This window comes from Oncorhynchus nerka, linkage group LG1 (assembly GCF_034236695.1).
Source record: "Oncorhynchus nerka isolate Pitt River linkage group LG1, Oner_Uvic_2.0, whole genome shotgun sequence".
Classification (NCBI taxonomy): domain Eukaryota; kingdom Metazoa; phylum Chordata; class Actinopteri; order Salmoniformes; family Salmonidae; genus Oncorhynchus; species Oncorhynchus nerka.
In genome coordinates this window covers 27,371,633-27,392,626 of record NC_088396.1, presented here as the reverse complement: position 1 = coordinate 27,392,626, position 20,994 = coordinate 27,371,633, and the positions used below count along the sequence as shown (strand labels likewise).

The window sequence follows — 20,994 nt, the reverse complement described above, 5'->3', positions numbered from 1 at the left end:
CCAATCAATTTTTGGAAAGAAATTCAGTTCAAAAAGCTGGCTGGATAGACTTAGAAATGCCTAAACTTTACAAGGAGAAATTCCAGGCTCACAGGAATTTGCCAGAGTTATTTGCCAGAAACCAGTTTATGCTCTCTACTTTTTCCATTTGGAGGATAAGCTGTTGTCTTACAGAGGAAACACGCCAGAAAGACTTACTTACTGCATTGTCTGGCATAGATAAACTAGCATCCGGTTCGCCATGAGATCCGCCATGAGAATAAACTAATCATCCACATAAGTTAGTTGATTTTTATATACCCCAGAATTGCTACCCCACATTGACATTATCGAGGCAAACATTTGACAGTGAGAAAACATGGCAAGGCACTCCTTAGCATGCACATTCTGTGACATACATTCTTCATGGATGCAACGTGATTCTCTAACGAAAACATTCTCTACATAAGTTATTCTATCCACCACCAGATGTCAGCAGCAGTTAGGTTTGTTCATTGAGAGAGAAGGAAAGAGAAGCGAGAGCTGCAAACATCAATTCACTATGATGTTGATATAATCCCTGCCACTGTCAAATTAAAACACACATTACTTTGTGCCTTGTCAGAGAAGGTGCATGGATTAGAATACCACTGTATAAACCCACTGAATGTCCTCTCTGTAATCAATGCACATTCATAGCTCCATTGATCCACAAATCATTTCTACAATGGTTCACCTGCTTTTCAGGTTCTTAGAGCTGGAATGTAGCAGCTCCTCTAGCTACTCAGGTCAGGTGCTGCACAGTAGGCTATTCATAAATGATCTGTCTGGACAGGGTAGGGCTTAGTAACTTTGTTACTCTATTTCAACTTCCTAATGTAGCCTACATACATTCAAACCACTCCAAACAACTGCATAGTATCAGATGTTCTTGTACAATTGGTAAAAGTTTGCATACTGTGCAATTCATATTTCCCACTAGGACTACAGCATCTGCTATTTATCAAAGGTATGATTTAGTATTTTCCTGAACACACATTTCCACGTTTTCTCACACTCATAGTGCAATTTATACTTAATATTATAGAGGCATGGACAATTTTGTGGAAACATTTTACAACAAAAAGTAGCCTAAGCCTTTTTTACTACAGATGTTGAGCAACATTCTTATGTGGCCTCTTACCAATGTGGGGCAGTTAAACCCTGACTGGAAGGATTAAATAGAAACACATGATGATTCAACCCGTGATTTTCACTTGAAACAGACCTCATGCCACGGACTAAATTAATGAATGTTCCTTTATTTTCTCCCCTGGCACCGTAGCCTGCTTCTTTCCATCGAGTCCATGATGGCATCCCCAAGGCTGGAGACGTTCTGCTGCCCAAACCGAGACGCATCGACCGAATTTGTCATTACTTTTCAGCCCCTCTTCTTTGGCGCCATTTGCATCGGTAGCGCAACTTTAAGTTCGATATTTTCTATTTTACAAATTTTGCCCAAACGTAGGGGTTACAGGCGCCTTGGACAGTACCCTCTTCCCAAACCAGCGTCTTCGTGGAGAATATTGTTTATCATCAGCATATGTGATATACTGGGATGTGCAGGTAAGGCTATGTCCCGTTACTTTTCATGAACACCTTGCGTGTCACTGTCGATACAATGGAGAATTTAATCAAAGTTGTAGGCATACACCACGTTTGTAATTGTGTTCCTCTACTTTACTGTACAATTTTAGATTGTTTATCACAGCTTATGACAATGGAACCAGATATTGTAGCTAGTGAAATACAATTTATGCAATTGGCATTTTGCAGGCCAATGGGTCTCACATATCATCAGTCAAAGAATGGATTGTTAGCCTACTAGCTTGATTTTATAACAGGCCTGGGGGTCTCACTGCAATCATTACACAAGGACTGAGAGTAGAATGTGTATGTGGAGGAGCAACAGATACACACACAATTGTGATTGTGATATAGCCTGGAATCGAACCAGGGTCTGTAGTGACGCCTCTAGCACTGATATGCAGCGCTACTCGGGAGCCCCCCTCATTGACATCCTGCAAAACAGATCTTTATAAGATGGTCAGATGTTTTGAGAGGTCTTGTTGTGTTTGTCTCCTCCAGGTATCATAGTGAGGTCATCAATCTGGCTGGGCCTGCCCAACCTTGTCAGGGGGATCAATGTGGCCAACAACAGCGACATGTGGCCAGAGGTGTTCTGTGTCGGCAGTGCAGTATGTATGATAGATGTTTTCTTGACCATGTGACCTAACCAAGAAAACCGTCTGACCTAGCAGAGGAGACAAATATGAGCTCAGCAAATATACATTACTGGGAGTAACAGGCTAGCAGATGATATGATCTTACATTTGAAACAGTCACTTGCATGACAAAATGGTGGTTAAAGGGATACTTCGGGATTTTGGCAATGTCGCCCTTTATCTACTTTCCCAGAGTCAGATGAACTTGTGGATACCATTTTTATGTCTCTGTGTCCAGTATGAAGGAAGTTAGAAGTAGCATGCTAGCAGATACCCATAGACTTCCAATCATTGTGCTAGCGAGTTAATTGCCTTGTGAAACTACCTCTAACTTCCTTCATACCTAAAGCTTAAAGAAGTTATAACAACCATCTCACTGCACACAGCAGAGGGTGTTGAGGAGAGTCAGGTGTGTTGAACCAACACCTTTATTTAGAGCAGGTATTCCCAAACTGGGGGTATGCACAATGCCGCTGGGGGTACGCCAAATAAAAATGTGATTCATATTTTTTGAAATTATAAAAAAAAAATAATAATAATCTTCACATTTTCAAACAGTCCATTTATATTTTCCAACGGGGCTATACATTTGGGCGAGGTTTTTTTCTTGCCTGAGTAGCCCTGTTTCACTGCCAAAAATCAAATTCAACCATCTAGTGTTCATCGAAATAACAACACAATGTCAAATACAGGTAGCCCAGTCAAATAATTAATATCCAATCACATTAACTGTTACTCTCTCGTGGGAATTCCACTAACGGTCTGTATGTACCTGGGAAAGCACCGAACAACAGACAGCGACGTTGGACCATCGAAGAGGGGCAAATATGATGGGAACTACATTGATTTGGGGTTCTCTTATGTTGGGAGTAGTGCCTTTAGAAACACAACATCCCAATTTGAAAAATAAGCCACGGGAGTTTTTTGAGCGAGAATTAAGATGACTTTCAAGTAGTAAGACGTATAAAAGCAACAGATACCATTAATAAGAAGGGGCTAGAAGTGTCTTATATGGTGAGCTACCAAGTGGCTAGGATAGGCAAGCCCCATACTATTGTGGAGGACTTAATTCTTCCTGCTGCCGCGGATATGGCTGGGACAATGCTGGGGGAAAAGGCCCCAAAAACTATACAGACAATGGCTCCATCAAACAACACTGTTTCACGACGCATCAGTGACATGACAAGACACGTTTTGAAACAATTACTGCTTCGCATTACAAGCCAGTGAATTATATGCATTATATCTGGATGAGTCAACAGACGGCGGGCCTTGCACAGCTCCTGGTATATGTCCGTTATGTTTATGGGGGGTCAATTAAGGAAGACATCCTCTTCTGCAAACCACTGGAAACTGGAGAGGATATTTTTTAGTTACTGGACAGCTTTGTGACATCAAATGGACTTTGGTGGTCAAGATGTGTTTGTATCTGTACTGATGGCGCTAAGCCATGACAGAGAGACATAGTGGAGTGGTAACGTGCGCGCAAGCAGTTGCTCCCGATGCCACTTGGGTACACTGCAGCATCCACAGAGAGGTTATTGCTGCCAAAGGAATGCCTGACAGCTTGAAAGACATTTTGGACACTACAGTGGAAATAGTTAACTTTGTAAAAGCAAGGCCCCTGAACTCTTGTGTATTTTCTGCACTATGCAATGATAAGGGCAGCGACCATGTAACACTTTCACAACATACAGAAGAAGTGCGCTGGTTATCAAGGGGCAAAGTCTTGACATGTTTTTTTTTTAAATTGAGAGACGAGCTTTAAGTTGTCTTTACTGACCATAATTTTCACTTGTCTGACCGCTTGCATGATGACGAGTTTCTCACACGACTGGTCTATCTGGGTGATGTTTTTTCTTGCCTGAGTGATCTGAATCTAGGATTACAGGGACTCTCCGCAACTATATTCAATATGCGGGACAAAATTGAGGCTATGATCTGTCTGCATTAACAAGGACAACACAAGGGTCTTTCCAGCATTGTATGATTTTTTTGTGTGCAAATGAACTGAAGTTTACACACAATGTCAAATGTGATATAGCGAAGCATCTGAGTGAGTTCAAATCAAATCAAATTGTATTGTTCATATACACATGGTTAGCAGACGTTAATGTGAGTGTAGCGAAATGCTTGTGCTTCTAGTTCCGACCATGCAGTAATATCTAACAAGTAATCTAAACATTTCACAACAACTACCTTATACACACACAAGTGTAAAGGAGTGAATAATAATATGTACATATATATATATGGATGAGCGATGGCTGAACAGCATAGGCAAGATGCAGTAGATGGTATAGAGTACAGTATATACATTTGAGATGAGTAATGTAGGGTATGTAAACATTATATAAAGTGGCATTGTTTAAAGTGGCTAGTGATACATTTATTACATCAATTTTTTCATCATTAAAGTGGCTAGAGATGAGTCAGTATGTTGGCAGCAGCCACTCAATGTTAGTGATGGCTGTTTAACAGTCTGCTGGCCTTGAGATAGAAGCTGTTTTTCAGTCTCTCGGTCCCAGCTTCGATGCACCTGTACGGACCTTGCCTTCTGGATGATAGCGGGGTGAACAGGCAGTCTTTCGGGTGGTTGTTGTCCTTGATGATCTTTATGGGCTTCCTGTGACATTGGGTGGTATAGGTGTTTTGGAGGGCAGGTAGTTTGCCCGCGGTGATGCGCTGTGCAGACCTCACTACCCTCTGGAGAGCCTTGCAATTATGGACGGAACAGTTGTCGTACCAGGCGGTGATACAGCCCGCCAGGATGCTCTCGATTGTGCATCTGTAAAAGTTTGTGAGTGTTTTTAGTGACAAGCCAAATTTCTTCAGCCTCCTCCATGCTGTCTGTGTGGGTGGACCATTTGAGTTTGTCCGTGATGTGTACGCCGAGGATCTTAACACTTTCCACCTTCTCCACTACTGTCCCGTCGATGTGGATAGGGGGGTGCTCCCTCTGCTGTTTCCTGAAGTCCACGATCATCTCCTTTGTTTTGTTGACGTTGAGTGTGGGGTTATTTTTCTGAAACCACACTCCGAGGGCCCTCACCTCCTCGCTGTAGGCCATCTCATTGTTGTTGGTAATCAAGCCTACCACTGTAGTGCTGTCTGCAACTTGATGATGGAGTTGGAGGCGTGCATGGCCACGCAGTCATGGGTGAACAGGGAGTACTAGGAGAGGGCTGAGAACTCACCCTTGTGGGGCCCCAGTGTTGAGGATCAGCGGGGTGGAGATGTTATTTCCTACCCTCACCACCTGGGGGCGGCCCGTCAGAAAGTCCAGGACCCAGTTGGACAGGGCGGGGTCGAGACCCAGGGTCTCAAGCTTAATGACGGGTTTGGAGGGCACTATGGAGTTAAATGCTGAGCTGTAGTCGATGCACAGCATTCTTACATCGGTATTCCTCTTGTCCAGATGTGTTAGGTCAGTGTGCAGTGTGATTGGGATTGCGTCGTCTGTAGATCTATTGGGGTGGTAAGCAAATTGGAGTGGGTCTAGGGTGTCAGGTAGGGTGGAGGTGATATGGTCCTTGACTAGTCTCTCAAAGCACTTCATGATGACGGAAGTGAGTGCTACGGGGCGATAGTCGTTTAGCTCAGTTACCGTAGCTTTCTTGGGAACAGGAACAATGGTGGCCCTCTTGAAGCATGTGGGAACAGAAGACTGGGATAGGGATTGATTGAATATGTCCGTAAACACACCAGCCAGCTGGTCTGCGCATGCTCTGAGGACACGGCTAGGGATGCCATCTGGGCAGGCAGCCTTGCGAGAGTTAACACGTTTAAATGTTTTACTCATGTTGGCTGCGGTGAAGGAGAGGCCGCAGGTTTTGGTAGCGGGCCGTGTCGGTGGCACTGTATTGTCCTCAAAGCGAGCAAAGAAGTTGTTTAGTTTGGCTGGGAGCAAGACATTGAGGTCCGTGACGGGGCTGGTTTTCTTTTTGTAATCCGTGATTGACCCTGCCACATACCTCTCGTGTCTGAGCCGTTTAACTGCTACTCTACTTTGTCTCTATAATGACGCTTAGCTTGTTTGATTGCCTTGCGGAGGGAATAGCTACACTGTTTGTATTCGGTCATGTTTCCGGTCGCCTTGCCCTGATTAAAAGCAATGGTTTGCACTTTCAGTTTTGCGCGAATGCTGCCATCAATCCACCGTTTCTGGTTGGGGAAGGTTTTAATAGTCGCTGTTAGTACAACATCACCGATGCATTTGCTAATAAACTCGCTCACCGAATCAGCATATACATCAATGTTGTTGTTCGACGCTATCTGGAACATATCCCAGTCCACGTGATCGAAGCAATTTTGAAGCGTGGAATCAGATTGGTCGGACCAGCATTGAACAGACCTGAGCATGGGCGTTTCCTGTTATAGTTTCTGTCTATAGGCTGGGAGCAACAAAATGGAGTCGTTGTCAGATTTGCCGAAAGGAGGACGAGGGATGACTTTGTATGCGTCACGGAAGTTAGAGTAACAATGATCCAGAATTTTCCCAGCCCGGGTTGCGCATTCAATATGCTGATAAAATTTAGGGAGCCTTGTTTTCAGGTTAGCTTCAGTTGGGTGTGCAATTACGCAGGTACTTTCCCAAAATGGATGACACAAACAACTGGATTCATTATCCCTTTCATGCCCTGCTTCCACTTACCGATATCTGCACAAGAGAGCCTCATCAAAATTGCAACAAGCGGTTCTGTGAAAATTGAATTTAATCACAAGTCACTGCCAGATTTCTGGATTGGGCTGCGCTCAGAGTATTCTGCCTTGGCAAATCGCTCTGTTAAGACACTGCTGCCCTTTGCAACCAGTACCTATGTGAGAGTGGATGCTTGGCCCTCACTAGCATGAAAACTAAATACAGGCACAGACTGTGTGTGGGAAATTATTTTAAATTATTTAAGACTGAGACTCTCTCCAATACAACCCAATATTGCAGAGTAATGTGCATCCTTTCAAGCACACCCTTCTCATTGACATGTTGTGAGTTATTCACAATTTTCGATTAACAAATAAAGTGTTATATGTAAGATGGCTAAATAAAGAGCAAAATGATTGATTATTATTATTTTATTATTTGTGCCCTGGTCCTATAAAAGCTCTTTGTCACTTCCCATGAGCAGGTTTTGACAACAACTCACACTCATTCTTATGTTTAATAAATGTATCGTATATCGTATGTGTGTGTGGCAGGCTTACAATGATGGCAAAAAAACAACATTTGAGAGTGTGCTGACCCTGGTGCTAGAGGGGGTACGCAGCTCAAGGTTGAATGTTTGAAGGGGTACGGGACTCTAAAAAGTTTGGGAACCACTGATTTAGAGTATGTGAAATTGCCTGAATAAGTAAATTACTCTGCAGGGAGCATTTAGCAACCTTGATCCAGTTTTTGGGCTTGAACACACTGACTGACATTTGCAGAGATGGTCATGTATACATATAACTCTTACATTTACATTTAAGTCATTTAGCAGACGCTCTTATCCAGAGCGGAGACACATACATGGGCTTATTTGAAATAAAAGAGATTAGACCTATATTAGTTTTAGTTACATTAAAAAGCTATCTACTTATTCAGGAGAGATTCTAAACCATGTTTATAATCCTGTATGATGCTAGATAAAGTATTGTTTATATACAGTGTGTTGTTCTGATGTTGAATCTGGTTTTGTGTTCCCCAGATGTGGATCCAGCTGTTCTTCAGTGCATCCTTCTGGTGGACCTTCTGTTATGCTGTGGACGTCTTCCTGGTGGTCAGAAGATCTGCAGGAATCAGGTAGTCTATACTCTCCTCCTGCCATCTATCACCTTCTGCTGTATCACTTCTATATCAACTCTTGACTATGTCTCCAATTGGGGGGGGGGGGGGGGTACAATAGCCTCTGATGTGCGCGATCATCAATATAATATCTGTAATCTCTCAATACAATGTAGCTACAACTCCTCAATATAGAACTCCTGTCTTTCCAGTTGGGGAAAAGTACTACAGCCTCTGATGTAACGCAAAACCAAATATTGTGTTGAATTATTAATACTGGCCTAATGATATGCCACTTCCATTAGAAAGTGGATGTGTAAATCTGCTCTTCACTTCTGATACTTCTCTCTGGGCTTTACCGTGTATGTCATATGTAATTATCTTGGCCAGGTCGCAGTTGCAAATGAGAACTTGTTCTCAACTAGCCTACCTGGTTAAATAAAGGTGAAATATATATATATATTTGTTTAATAAGTGAAATATTGTGTGCAGTATACTATGTGTCTTTTGAAATCTCTGCCTGGCTCATGACGTGATGTCTTGTTGTTCCGTCAGTACCATCATCCTCTATCACATGATCACATGGGGTCTGGCCGTGTTGCTGTGTGTGGAGGGTGTGGCTATGCTCTACTACACATCCATCTCCAGGTATGTCAACAGCTTCCCACTGGGCACGGATGTCATTTCACATTGGTTCAACGTCATTTCATTGAAATGAAGTGGAAACAATGTTGATTTAACCAGTGTGTACCCAGTGGGTTGGCTTTGTCTGTGTCTATGACATAACGTTTGTGTTGTTCTGAAATGCACTGAAAATGTAGACTTGCGAATGTTTACTGTACTGCTGACTGTCAACATACTGGGATGAGTGAGCATTGTCTCAGAATACATGAGGAATGTATGATATTGTGCTAACTGGTGTGAATAACACAATGTTTTTCTTTTGTTCTTGATGTTAGACCAGTTTTCTGTGCATTCCAAGACCTGTGCAGTGCTGGCAGTCAATAGCCACATTGTAGTTAAATGACTTAGGATTGTGGTGTGCAAACCCAATATTTCTCTCTCTACGGTTTCTCCTGTGATCCTTCCTCCCTGCTTGGAGGAAACGTGCATGGTTGTGTGATGTGCAGTGCAGTGCATTTCTCTCAGTGTGCTCTCTTGTGTTGCAGCTGTGAAAATGGCCTGCAGCATGCCATTCCTCACTACATCACTACCTACGCTCCTCTAATGCTGGTGCTTATAGTCAACCCTACACTGTTCGCCAGGACTGTGTCTGCAGGTCAGTTCACCCTGCCCCTCCGGCCCAAGCTCTTTATGATACAGAGCCCTGAACAGGCAATATGCTTCCAAAATGGCACCCTATTCCCTATTTAGTGCGCTACTTTTGACCAGGGCCCAGCACACTCATATCAGATATTCCATACAGAGATAAATACTAACAGCTCTATTGTATTGAACTGTACAGGCCTACAGAAATGTGTTTTTATCTCTAAACGTTTTAATCTTTCATACCTATTCTTTTTCAAAATAAAGGTTCTGTGATGATCATCAAAATAGAAAGAAAGGAAAGGAAGTGAACGTTTGTATTTTCCATTTAGTGACAGCATTATTGAAGGGACGACAAGGGATCTACACAAAAAATGAGAGACGCCTGGGAACAGAGATAAAAATACGCTTCTTCAAAATCATGCTGGTCTTCTTTATTTGGTAAGACCACAATATTGCATTTCATTGTTGTATGCACAGTACACAGTATGCAATTTCTCCTGTGTTCTATTGTATTGTGTCCTGTTGTATTGTCAGCCAAACAGCATACAAATAGCTTGATGGCAAGTGAAATGGTCACACCTACTCATTCAAGAGTTTTTCTTTATTTTTTACATTGAAGAATAATAGTGGAGACATCAAAACTATGAAATAACAGACGTGGAATTATGTAGTAACCAAAAAAGTGTTAAACAATAAAAAATATATTTGAGATTTTTCAAGTAGCCACCCTTTGCCTTGATGACAGCTTTGCACACTCTTCTCATTCTCTCAACCAGCTTCATGAGTAATGCTTTTCCTTCACTCTGAGGTCCAACTCATCCCAAACCATCTCAATTGGGTTGAGGTCAGGTGATTGTGGAAGCCAGGTCATCTGATGCAGCACTCCATCACTCTCCTTATTGGTCAAATAGCCCGTACACAGCCTGGAGGTTGTGTAAGGTTGTCCTGTTGAGAAACAAATTATAGTCCCACAAAGGGGAAACCAGATAGGATGGTGTATCGCTGCAGAATGCTGTGGTAGCCATGCAGGTTAAGTGTGCCTTGAATTCTAAATAAATCACAGCCAGTGTCACCAGCAAAGCACACCCACACCATCACACCTCCTCCTCCAAGCTTCATAGGGGGAACCACACATGCAGAGATCATCCATTCACCTACTCTGCATCTCACAAAGGCACGGTGGTTCGAACCAAAAATCTCAAGTTTGGACTCATCAGACCAAAGGACAAATTTCCACCGGTCTAATGTCCATTGCTCGTGTTTCTTGGTCCAAGCAAGTCTCTTCTTATTATTGTTGTCCTTTAGTAGTGGTTTCTTTGCAGCATTTCGACCATGAAGGCCTGATTCACACATTCTCCTCTGAACAGTTGATGTTGAGATGTGTCTGTTACTTGAATTCTGTGAAACATTTATTTGGGCTGCAATCTGAGGTGCAGTTTACTCTAATGAACTTATCCTCTGCAGCATAGGTAACTCTGGGTATTCCTTTCCTGTGGAGGTCTTCATTAGAGCCAGTTTCATCATAGCACTTGATGGTTTTTGCGACTGCACTTGAAGAAACTTTCAAAGTTCTTGAAATGTTCCGGATTGACTGACCTTCATGTCTTAAAGTAATGGCGGACTGTTGTTTTCCTTTGCTTATTTGAGCTGTTCTTACCATAATATGGACTTGGTCTTTTACCAAATAGGGCTATCTTCTGTATAACACCTCTACATTGTCACAACACAACTGATTGGCTCAAATACATTAAGAAGGAAAGAAATTAACAATTAACAGGCACACCAGGTGACTACCTCATGAAGCTGGTTGAGAGAATGCCAAGCATGTGCAAAGCTGTCATCAAGGCAAAGGGTGGCAACTTTAAAAATATAAAATATATTTTGATTTGTTTAACACTTTGTTGGTTACTACATGACTCCATATGTGTTATTCATAGTTTTGATGTCTTCACTATTATTCTACAATGTAGAAAATAGTACAATTAAAAAAAAAACTTGAATGAGTAGGTTTGTCCAAACTTTTGACTGGTACTGTATATTACAGCTCTTGGCAACAAAGTCACCTTAAATTTGATTAAGGCAACTGTCCTTCCTGACTGTCTTTCATAAAGTCCATGACTTTCCTCAGAGGTCATACTTATAATCCTGTAGTGTAAATCCATGTATTTCTAAAAACACACTTTCAGAACATTATGAAGACCCGCAGAGGCCCCTTGGAATCTAATATCCAAGTTTCCAAATGGAATAACTGGCATTTCAACTGATTTTTTACTACACTTTTAATCAATTACTTTAATTACTTTTGTAGGTAGCCCTGGGAGAATCTGTCCAGTCAGCAATGGTACAAAACATTGGCACTATTAAAAATATGCCTCAGTTAAAGAGGTTTCCTCCATGTTCAACATTTAACGAGTATCAGACCACTACTCATTCTCTAATCAACAATAGATCTCAAGACAAATCCCTCTAAAACATTCTGTATGCTTTCCTGCCATTAATGTACAATACCTGTATTATACTTCCCACTTTTCAGCTGGCTTCCCAACATCATCAATGAGAGCCTGCTGTTTTACCTGGAGATGCAGACAGACATAAAAGCCAGTGACCTGAAAAATATACGAAACACAGCCCTCATCACTTGGTTTATCATGGTGGGTTCACTTTGAATCCATTTTGATTATAGTAAACGATCTTAGCCAAAAGTGTTTGTGTGTGGCAAACTTGTCCAGCACCAATGTTAGTGTGTTACACTGAAGGCTCAGGTTTGTTCATACCTGAGGGGTTCTGTGTTCTACTGTTTCAAGGGGATCCTGAACCCCATGTCAGGCTTCCTCAACACGTTGGCCTTCCATGGCTGGACGGGCTTTGATGTGGACTGCAGCCTGCAGAGGAGAAGGGAGCTGGCCTGGGATTCAGCCTCCACCTCGGCGGCTAACAACCCTATCGTGGGCTCCCCCCTGCTCTACCAGAGCCACGCCCAGGAGGCCAAGAACATGACCGGCAAGAACATCAAGGGCAATGGGCAGTCAGCCTCTGACGCCATCAGCGTCCTATCAGAAGGTAATGGGCATACGTGGCTGCAGAGCAGGGAGAATGACAATGGTAACGCCCGGGCGTATCAGGGCTGGTGAAACCGGTAATACCCACACTGGTCATCATCATCTAGATTCTAAAGTGCATGGTGCTGCCAATAAAGCTGCTCTTGGTCTGTTTCATATTATACCACCGTGGGTTTGGTTTTAGATTATAAAGTTATAGATGGCTTCAGACCCATAGGAAATGTGCCTCACTCACCAGGCAGAGGTTCCCTTAGTAAAGCCAGTTTTGATAATATAATACTTGTCAGACATTGTCCCCAGGACCAGCTTAGATGATTTCTTGTAGAGGATGATGTTCTGAGCCAGGAGAACTTACCGGGGACAAAAGGATTTGGTTCTAATCAAGAAATGACATTTACAGTGCCCTCAAAGTATTCACATCCTTTGACTTTTTCCAATTGTTGTGTTACAGCCTGAATTGAAAATTGATTAAATTAAGCTTTTGTGTCACTAGCCTAAACACATAATGTAAAAGTGGAATGTTTTACATTTTTTTAAACAATTTAATTAAAAAGCTGAATGTCTTGAGTCATTAAGTATTCAAGCCCTTTGTTATGGCATGTTTAAATAAGTTCAGGAGCAAAGATTTACTTAACAAGTCACATAATAAGTTGCATGAACTCACTCTATGTGCAATAATAGTCTTTAATGTAATTTTTAAATGACTATGTAAACTCTACTCCACACATACAGTTACTGTATCTTTAAGATCCATCAGTCGAGCAGTGAATTTCAAACTCAGATTCAACCACAAAGACCAAGGCCAGGGAGGTTTTCAAATGCCTCGCAATGAAGGGCACCTATTGGGTAGGCCGTCAATGTAAATAAGAATTTGTTCTTAACTGACTTGCCTAGTTAAATAAAGGTTAAATATAAAAACATACATAAAATATTGGTAGATGGGTAAAAAAAAACAACAACAAAAAAACAGACATTGAATATCCCTTTGAGCATGGTGAAGTTATTAATTACACTTTTGATGGTGTATCAATACAACCAGTCACGACAAAGATACAGGTGTCCTTCCTAACTCAGTTGATGGTGAGGAAGGAAGCCGCTCAGAGATTTCACCACCTAAATGACAGAGTGAAAAGAAGGAAGCCTGTACAGAATACAAACGTTCCACAACATGCATCTTGTTTGCAATAAGGCATTAAATTAAAACTGCAAAAGAAATGTGGCAAAGAAATTAACTTTATGTCCTGAATACAAAGAGTTATGTTTGGGGCAAATTCAGCACAACACATCACGGAGTACCACTCTTCATATTTTCAAGCATGGTGGTGGCTGCATCATGTTATGGGTATGCTTGTCAATGACAAGGACTAGGGAGTTTTTTAGGATGAAAAGAAATGCAATAGAGCTAAGCACAGACAAAATCATAGAGGATAACCTGCTACCTGGTTTCCAACAGACACTGGGAGAAAAATGCACCTTTCAGCAGGACAATAACCTAAAACACAAGGACAAATATACAATACAATGTGTTGTGATAAATGCCTCGTTTGCTATTAAACCTGTTAGTTCATATGCCTTGCGACCGTGATATATGCTTAGGGCTGAGACAATAAAAAGACAGTGGCAGAATAAATTCAACTTTGTAAAGTATATTGCAGGTAACAAACAGTTACATGACCTACAGTATGGTCAATAAAGTTCATGTTTCCGACAATTTCGGACTACTAAACAACTATTGATTTAGAACCACAGAGAAATACTGCAGGTCGCAAACACTACTATTCCAGCACTATTTCAACTTCAACATCATATCACCTATGATTACTCTAATACATTGACAACTTAAAGATAGTAAAAACAATTTATTCCAATCAACATAAGCTAAATGTGATGTGGCTGGCCATGGTTCTGATTTTTGTGTGTGTTCATGCAAGCAGAAAAAACATTTTGACTCACCCTACTTGTAGAGAAATGCCAATGCCATCCTTCTCTCTTTCATGTTGATGAAACAGTCTATGACTCTACCATACAGTACACACTTCAGTTTGTTGTTGTCCTAGTCGACCTGGCCAAAAGTCTTGCTCGCTAGCCTAATTTCCTTTCATGGGAGACCGTAGCTAGTTAACATTAGCCTTCTACATCTAGCTACATATTGACCTTCCTTCATCTCAGTCCAGGGGCACAATGTATTTTATGGTTGGATCAAAATCGCAGTTATAATCATTAACCAGTATAGAGAATTAAGTAAAACCACAAGGCCAAATCCATATCACTATACATGGCTAATTTAGGAAAAGGCCAATTTTTGCTAGCTAGCTAGCCACCGGAAGAAAACACACAACGAGAAGCAACAATTCAAGTTGTTTCTATCGATGACGTATTTCTCTGTGATAGGAGTGAAGCCAAATCCAAACTGGTTTCCCTTGACACTTTCTTTTGGCGTACCAGGACCATTCACAGCTAAACAGCTCACTCAGTTTAGCTCAACGCTGATTGGCTATAATTTTAAACTTTTCTAATCAAGGAAGGTCAAATGCTCACTGGCTTCCCTTGCATTCAATGCTATGTGCGGCAACAATATCATAATCTTTTTGACCAGACAGCATCAGATGGATGGGCTACACATACAGAGACAGAGGGGCACTCTTTCGCTCACTTGGTTGCTTTCTCCAGTGAGATACATTCAGCATCTTGCGAATTGAAAGAAAATTATGAAAACACAAAGAGATACATACATTTTTTGGGGGTAGCCTGGCTTCCCTTGGCATCCATGAATACACGGCACTGTTCCTGAGTGGCCTAGTAACAGTTTTGGCTTGGTTTAGAACTTTTGTGAAACATCAGTTAAAAATATATGGCAAATAGAAATCAGACTGGATGGTGTTCAGAGATAGATGGGCGGGGTTAAGGGTAGTGGAAGGATAGGAGTAAAAACAAACAAGATGACTATTGTAAAATAGATTGTGTCCGTAAAATTGATATAGTATGTATAAGCTGGAAGTAGATGCCTAAGTGTTGTTGTTCATTAGTTTATTCCAATTAGGGGAGGGGTTGTAGGGTTCATGGAAAATAATATAGGAAAACATATTTTTAAAAGATGTGGATATATGTGTAATGTATGCATGTATATATTTGGAAAGTATTCAGACCCCTTGACTTTTCCCACATTTTATTACATTACAGCCATATTCTAATATGGATTAAATTGTTTTTCCTCATCAATCTACACACAATACCCCATCATGACAAAGCAAAAATAGGTTTTTAGAAATGTTTGCAAATGTATTACATATAAAAAATGTAAATACTACATTTACGTAAGTATTCAGACCCTACTTAGTACTTTGTTGAAGCACCTTTGGCAGCTATTACAGCCTTGAGTCTTCTTGGGGATGACGCTAAAAGCTTGGCACACCTGTATTTCGGGAGTTTCTCCCATTCTTCTCTGCAGATCCTCTCAACCTCTGTCAGGTTGGATAGGTAGCGTCACTGCACAGCTTTTTTCAGGTCTCTCCAGAGATATTCGATCAGGTTCAAGTTTGGGCTCTGGCAGGGCCACTCAAGGACATTTAGAGACTTGTCCTGAAGCCACTCCTGCGTTGTCTTGGCTGTGTGCTTAGTGTCGTTGTCCTATTGGAAGGTAAAACTTCGCCCCAGTCTGATGTCCTGAGCACTCTGGAGTGGGTTTTCATCAAGGATCTCACTGTACTTTTCTCCGTTCATCTTTCCTGACTAGTCTCCCAGTCCCTGCCACTGAAAAACATCCCCATAGCATGATGCTGCCACCACCATGCTTCACCTGGTTTTCTCCAGACGTGACGCTTGGCATTCAGGCCAAATAGTTCAATCTTTAGTTTCATCAGACCAGAGAATCTTGTTTCTCATGGTCAGAGTCCTTCAGGTGCCTTTTGGCAACTCCAAGCGGGCTGTCATGTGCCTTTTACTGAGGAGTGGCTTCTGTCTGGCCACTCTACCATAAAGGCCTGATCGGTGGAGTGCTGCAGAGATGGGAGAACCTTCCAGAAGACAACCAACTCCACAGAGGTACTCTGGAACTCTGTCAGAGTGACCATCGGGTTCTTGGTCACCTCCCTGATCAAGGTTCTTCTCCCCCAATTGGCCAGGCAGCCAGATCTAGAAAGAGTCTTGGTGGTTCCAAACTTCTTCCATTTAAGAATGATGGAGGCCACTGTGTTCTTGGGGACCATCAATGCTGCAGAAATTCTTTGGTACCCTTCCCCAGATCTGTGCCTCGACACATTTGTAAATACCTGTTTTCGCTTTGCCATTATGGGGTATTGTTTGTAGATCGATCAGGATTGTATTTATTTGATTCATTTTTGAATAAGGCTGTAATGTAAAAATTTTTGGAAAAAGTCAAGGGGTCTGAATCCTTCCCGAATGCACTGTATAGAGTATTTCTAAAAACATAATTTCACTTTGTCATTATGGGGTATTGTGTGTAGATGGTTGAGAAAAAATATTTGTAATACATTTTGAATTGAAGCTGTAACACAGCAAAATGTTGAATAAGTCAAAGGGTATGAATAGTTTCTGAAGGCACTGTACTGTTTTTGTAGTATAGTAGAACATGTATTGAACAGGGATGTGCTGCTGTATATCTTAAATCCATAAGGTCAAATATTTCAAATGTTCTACTATTTAAACAGACTTAGTGAGTTGTTTGTGTGCACAATTTCAAGATAATGTACACCGATATTGAATGTTTTTGATTGATGTTCAAGATCCCTGACAGTCATCCTAACTTTTAAATGAAAACCCCTTAAGAAAAACATTTACGGCTTTAGTGATTCTTGTTTATGAATATGGCTCTGCATATTTTAATAGATTTTTTATAAAATAAAATAAAAATGTAAATCATGACTTTCAAGGATCGTAAATCCCATGGGAATTAAGTTTCAATATCGAGTTGAGGTGAAAATTGTTAGGCTTGACCTTTTTTTTTAACAAAAGGATCCAAATATTTGAACCCATAACAACACATGCAAATAGAGTCCTGTCGAAATTATTCTAAAATTCCCAAAATACATTTGAAAATCATTTGAAACATATGCCAGATATATTTGTATGAAGTTGTTGTGCATGCCTTGAATGAAGACAGCAGCAGAGGATGTATGATAATTTTAGGCACTTGGGAGTTATGATTTAACACTTGGGAGTTATGATGTAAGAGAAGGGATATATTGTATATACCCACTTAACTCAGTCATCTCCCCTATCCCCTATTTTGTCTTGCTAGGTTCAGAGTCTAGTACAATTGAAATCGACATTTCCACTGAGCACCAAGATTATGAGGATATAGACGCAGATGGAGAATCATTGGGGAGTTCTGCAAGGCACTAGCTGCTGCATCACCTGCTGCCAGCCTCCACTCTCCATCTTGTTTTGTCTCTCCCCCACTGAGTTTTAGACCCTGTCCCCATCCGCTGTTTGAAAACCCTCAACTCAAGACACCTCTTTAGATCCAACAGCAGTGTTAAAAATGATCTGTCTACCTGTACCATTTCATTTATTTCGCTCTTAAGAACTGCCATTTAATTACTGCTGTAGCACAGTCATAGAGGCTTGATGTTGTCACAGAACAACATGACACATTTGGCCACCAGTCTGCTCCTCATATGTCATGACGATACATAACAGGACCAGTTAATTTGCCTCATCACTTTAGCCATTTGCTAAAGACAGTGTGGTGTTACATTATTGAACGATCACCTGTACAGTAATGGAATAGTCCCCAAGGCTACCTTATATTCCTGCTTTAGCAAACTGGCTCAAATTCAGATCTTACATCTTGATCCAGTATTACTGCCCTATATGACATGTTCACATAATTAGCCCCCAAAAGCATAAAATAATGGGAATATCTTTCCTGAGATGCTATTTAGAGGGTTTTTATAATGACATGTTTTACATTGCACTTTGATTCTATTTTATACAGTATTAAACATCAAGCAATTGTTGAGGTGGTGTTATCTTTAACCCAAATTGAAGCAGGGTGTCACGCCCTGACCTTAGAGAGACTTTTTTATTCTCTATTTGGTTAGGTCAGGGTGTGACTTGGGTGGGCAAATCTATGTGTTCTATTTCTTTGTTGGCCGGGTATGGTTCCCAATCAGAGGCCATCGTTGTCTCTGATTGGGGATCATACTTAGGCAGCCTGTTTTCCACCTGAGTTTGTGGGATCTTGATTTTGTTAGTTGCTGTATAGCCTGCAGAACTTTACGTTCATTTATCTTTTGTTGTTTTTTTGGTGTTTACCACGCTGCACCTTGGTCTCATTCCAACAACGGACGCAACACAGGGTTTCAGTACATTGTCATTTCAAGTTTGATAATGTATCACAAGCTAAATGATAACATTAAATATCTCCTACAGTGCTACACTAACACACTAAGTGTCTACTTCATTATGCACACGATCATAGTAATGCTATACATTCTGCTGCATAAGTGACGAACCCAACAATACAAGAAACGGACAGTGTTTTCTCATATCAAAATAGAGTGATTTATTTGAGACATTGAGTGTGAATTCATTGTTTAGTCTTGGAAACAGATGACCATATCCTAGACTGGGGTAGGAGAGAGATCGCTGTCAGTCACAGCATTTTATTCCACACTGGGCTTCTCAACAAGCCAAGATGGCCACCAACCACAGCCCGATTCTCAGTCTGACACAGACAATATTGGCTCTCAGCAAAAAAACATCAACGCCGGATTATTTATATATAAAAAAAAATGACATAAAATGCTGGCCTTCCTCTTTCAGCACAAATCCAAACAAAAGCTGAGCCTACCTTCTGAAAAAGTGCTCTAAAAATTAGCTTGACTGAAAGACCTAAAAATGAGCTTGACTGAAAGAATGGACCAGAAAAAGGCATTCTCAAAGTGGTGGCTTGTTAGTTTGAAAAGACTGTCACGTTAGACCACGATAAGTACAAGTAGACATACTGCACACAAAGCTAAATCCATCATACAGGCAAGTCAAATAAGTCCAATCTGACCAATTAGATCAGGCGGTGGCAATGTCGGGACCTCAACCCAACTCAACCAATCACAGCTTAGAAGCTACAGTAGGACTTCCATTTGACCAATCAGAGCCTGGTTGATCAGTCAGCGTGTAACCTGGGTTTCCACCAGAACGATCACCCTGCCAAACAAAGGAGTACTGTAAGAAAAGCTCAGTAGATGACTAGTGATGCCACTTTGCTACTAAAGCAACATTAAGACAACACAATACAAATGTTCACAGCATCCTCTCCTTCTCAATCAGCATGTGCTCTGTCTGTTCTGATTTCCATTTCAATGGTTGTCATTAGGGCTGAATACAGACACGTCCTGTTTCACATCCCAGACCTGAGCCAGGGGTAACCCCGACAAAACAGGTAGAGCCTACAGAATGTAACATCCCATCTTTATCCCATTCATCATTACCCATGGTCCATTCAGTTACGTTGAGGCACAGATCTCCATGGCTTAAAGTGTAAAGAGCCATCAGTGAAATGACTACAGTCCACTTCAGCACCACCTGACTTAACACACCAACCTGATGCACACATAATTGTCAGAATAAAATAACATACATGGAAACAAAAGAAACATCTATCTGACGTTAAATTGAATCAGGGTCTTGTAACCGAGTATCAGCAATGAAAAGATGTGATAGCTCAAGCCAGTATTGAGCGTCTAGAAGATTACGTTAAAGTGTACTGAATATAAACATATATACACAGTATATAAGTCTGTGTATTTTTCTAATTTACATATCTTTACATTCATTAAATGTACATCCAGAAGGGAGAATATATGCTTATAAACCACGCTTTTTGCATATTTTCTTTTTAAAGTGAATTAAATGTCATTCAAACTTAGAGAAGTTAAACTTGGCAGTTTGGTGATTTTTGGTTGACCTTGATGTTATTAAATGCGAGCACAGAGCTACCGCATAGCGGCACCTTTTTTATCTTTTTTTAACAGTGAAAAATCTGCAAGAAGTACTGTTTAAACAGGAACTATTCTCCACTGAGGACAATTTAAACATCACATAATTTGAGAATGCCAGTGCAGCAATAACAACGTCACTCTCCTCATGTCTCCCATATTGTTTCTCAACTCAGGACACCATAGGGCTAACATGTGCTTAGATACGTTCTAAAACACAACCTTTCTCTCACAATGTCATGTCAAACACACCCAAAACACCGGTCTGTCTCTCCTCACACCTCTTCCTATACAAACCCTCTTCCTCATGATTCAGACCCTAGCCAGATAACAGCAGGGCCGCTAGGCACCTTTTAAAACATGGCTGAACAAAATAAATTGGATTTTGTCCAGTATGTTAATTAACCCAGGAAATGTTCTTTGTGGTCTTAAACAGGAGACACAAATCCACAAACTGAGGATTGCCTCTGTCATTAAGTAGTTTGTGGTTGTTAAAATGTCTCCTGTGTCCTCCCTATGAGGATGTCCTCCATGTTGCCAGGCCTGCTTTGAGCTATGAGAGTGTTTGCTGATGGCAGGGTCCAACTTCAAAGTCACTGCCAGGATGCTATTTTCTGAGATCAAGAACACATACCTGGAGGGCAAAGATAACATGATTAATAATACATATTATGCTTCGGATTATTTTGGTTCCTCTCCATGCA

The 20,994-nt window shown here is 41.1% G+C and overlaps 2 protein-coding genes across 2 annotated transcripts in view; one reads left to right on the top strand and one right to left on the bottom strand.

Annotated features, from left to right (window-relative positions):
• Window positions 1-1,264: 1,264 nt before the first annotated feature.
• On the top strand, window positions 1,265-19,720 carry LOC115128477 (G-protein coupled receptor 143-like). The gene is made up of 9 exons (XM_029658343.2): window positions 1,265-1,584; window positions 2,107-2,216; window positions 7,928-8,022; window positions 8,560-8,652; window positions 9,174-9,283; window positions 9,603-9,711; window positions 11,807-11,924; window positions 12,078-12,333; window positions 17,590-19,720. The coding sequence occupies exons 1-9, from the start codon at window positions 1,272-1,274 to the stop codon at window positions 17,691-17,693; spliced, it is 1,308 nt and encodes a 435-aa protein (XP_029514203.1). The 5' UTR covers window positions 1,265-1,271; the 3' UTR covers window positions 17,694-19,720.
• The window catches only part of LOC115128471 (F-box-like/WD repeat-containing protein TBL1X), a 41,535-nt gene continuing 39,374 nt past the window's right edge, over window positions 18,834-20,994 (bottom strand). The window contains exon 15 of the mRNA XM_065017680.1: window positions 18,834-20,924. Coding sequence (XP_064873752.1) covers window positions 20,898-20,924 — 27 coding nt within the window. The 3' untranslated portion in view covers window positions 18,834-20,897. The remainder of the gene's footprint in view (window positions 20,925-20,994) is intronic.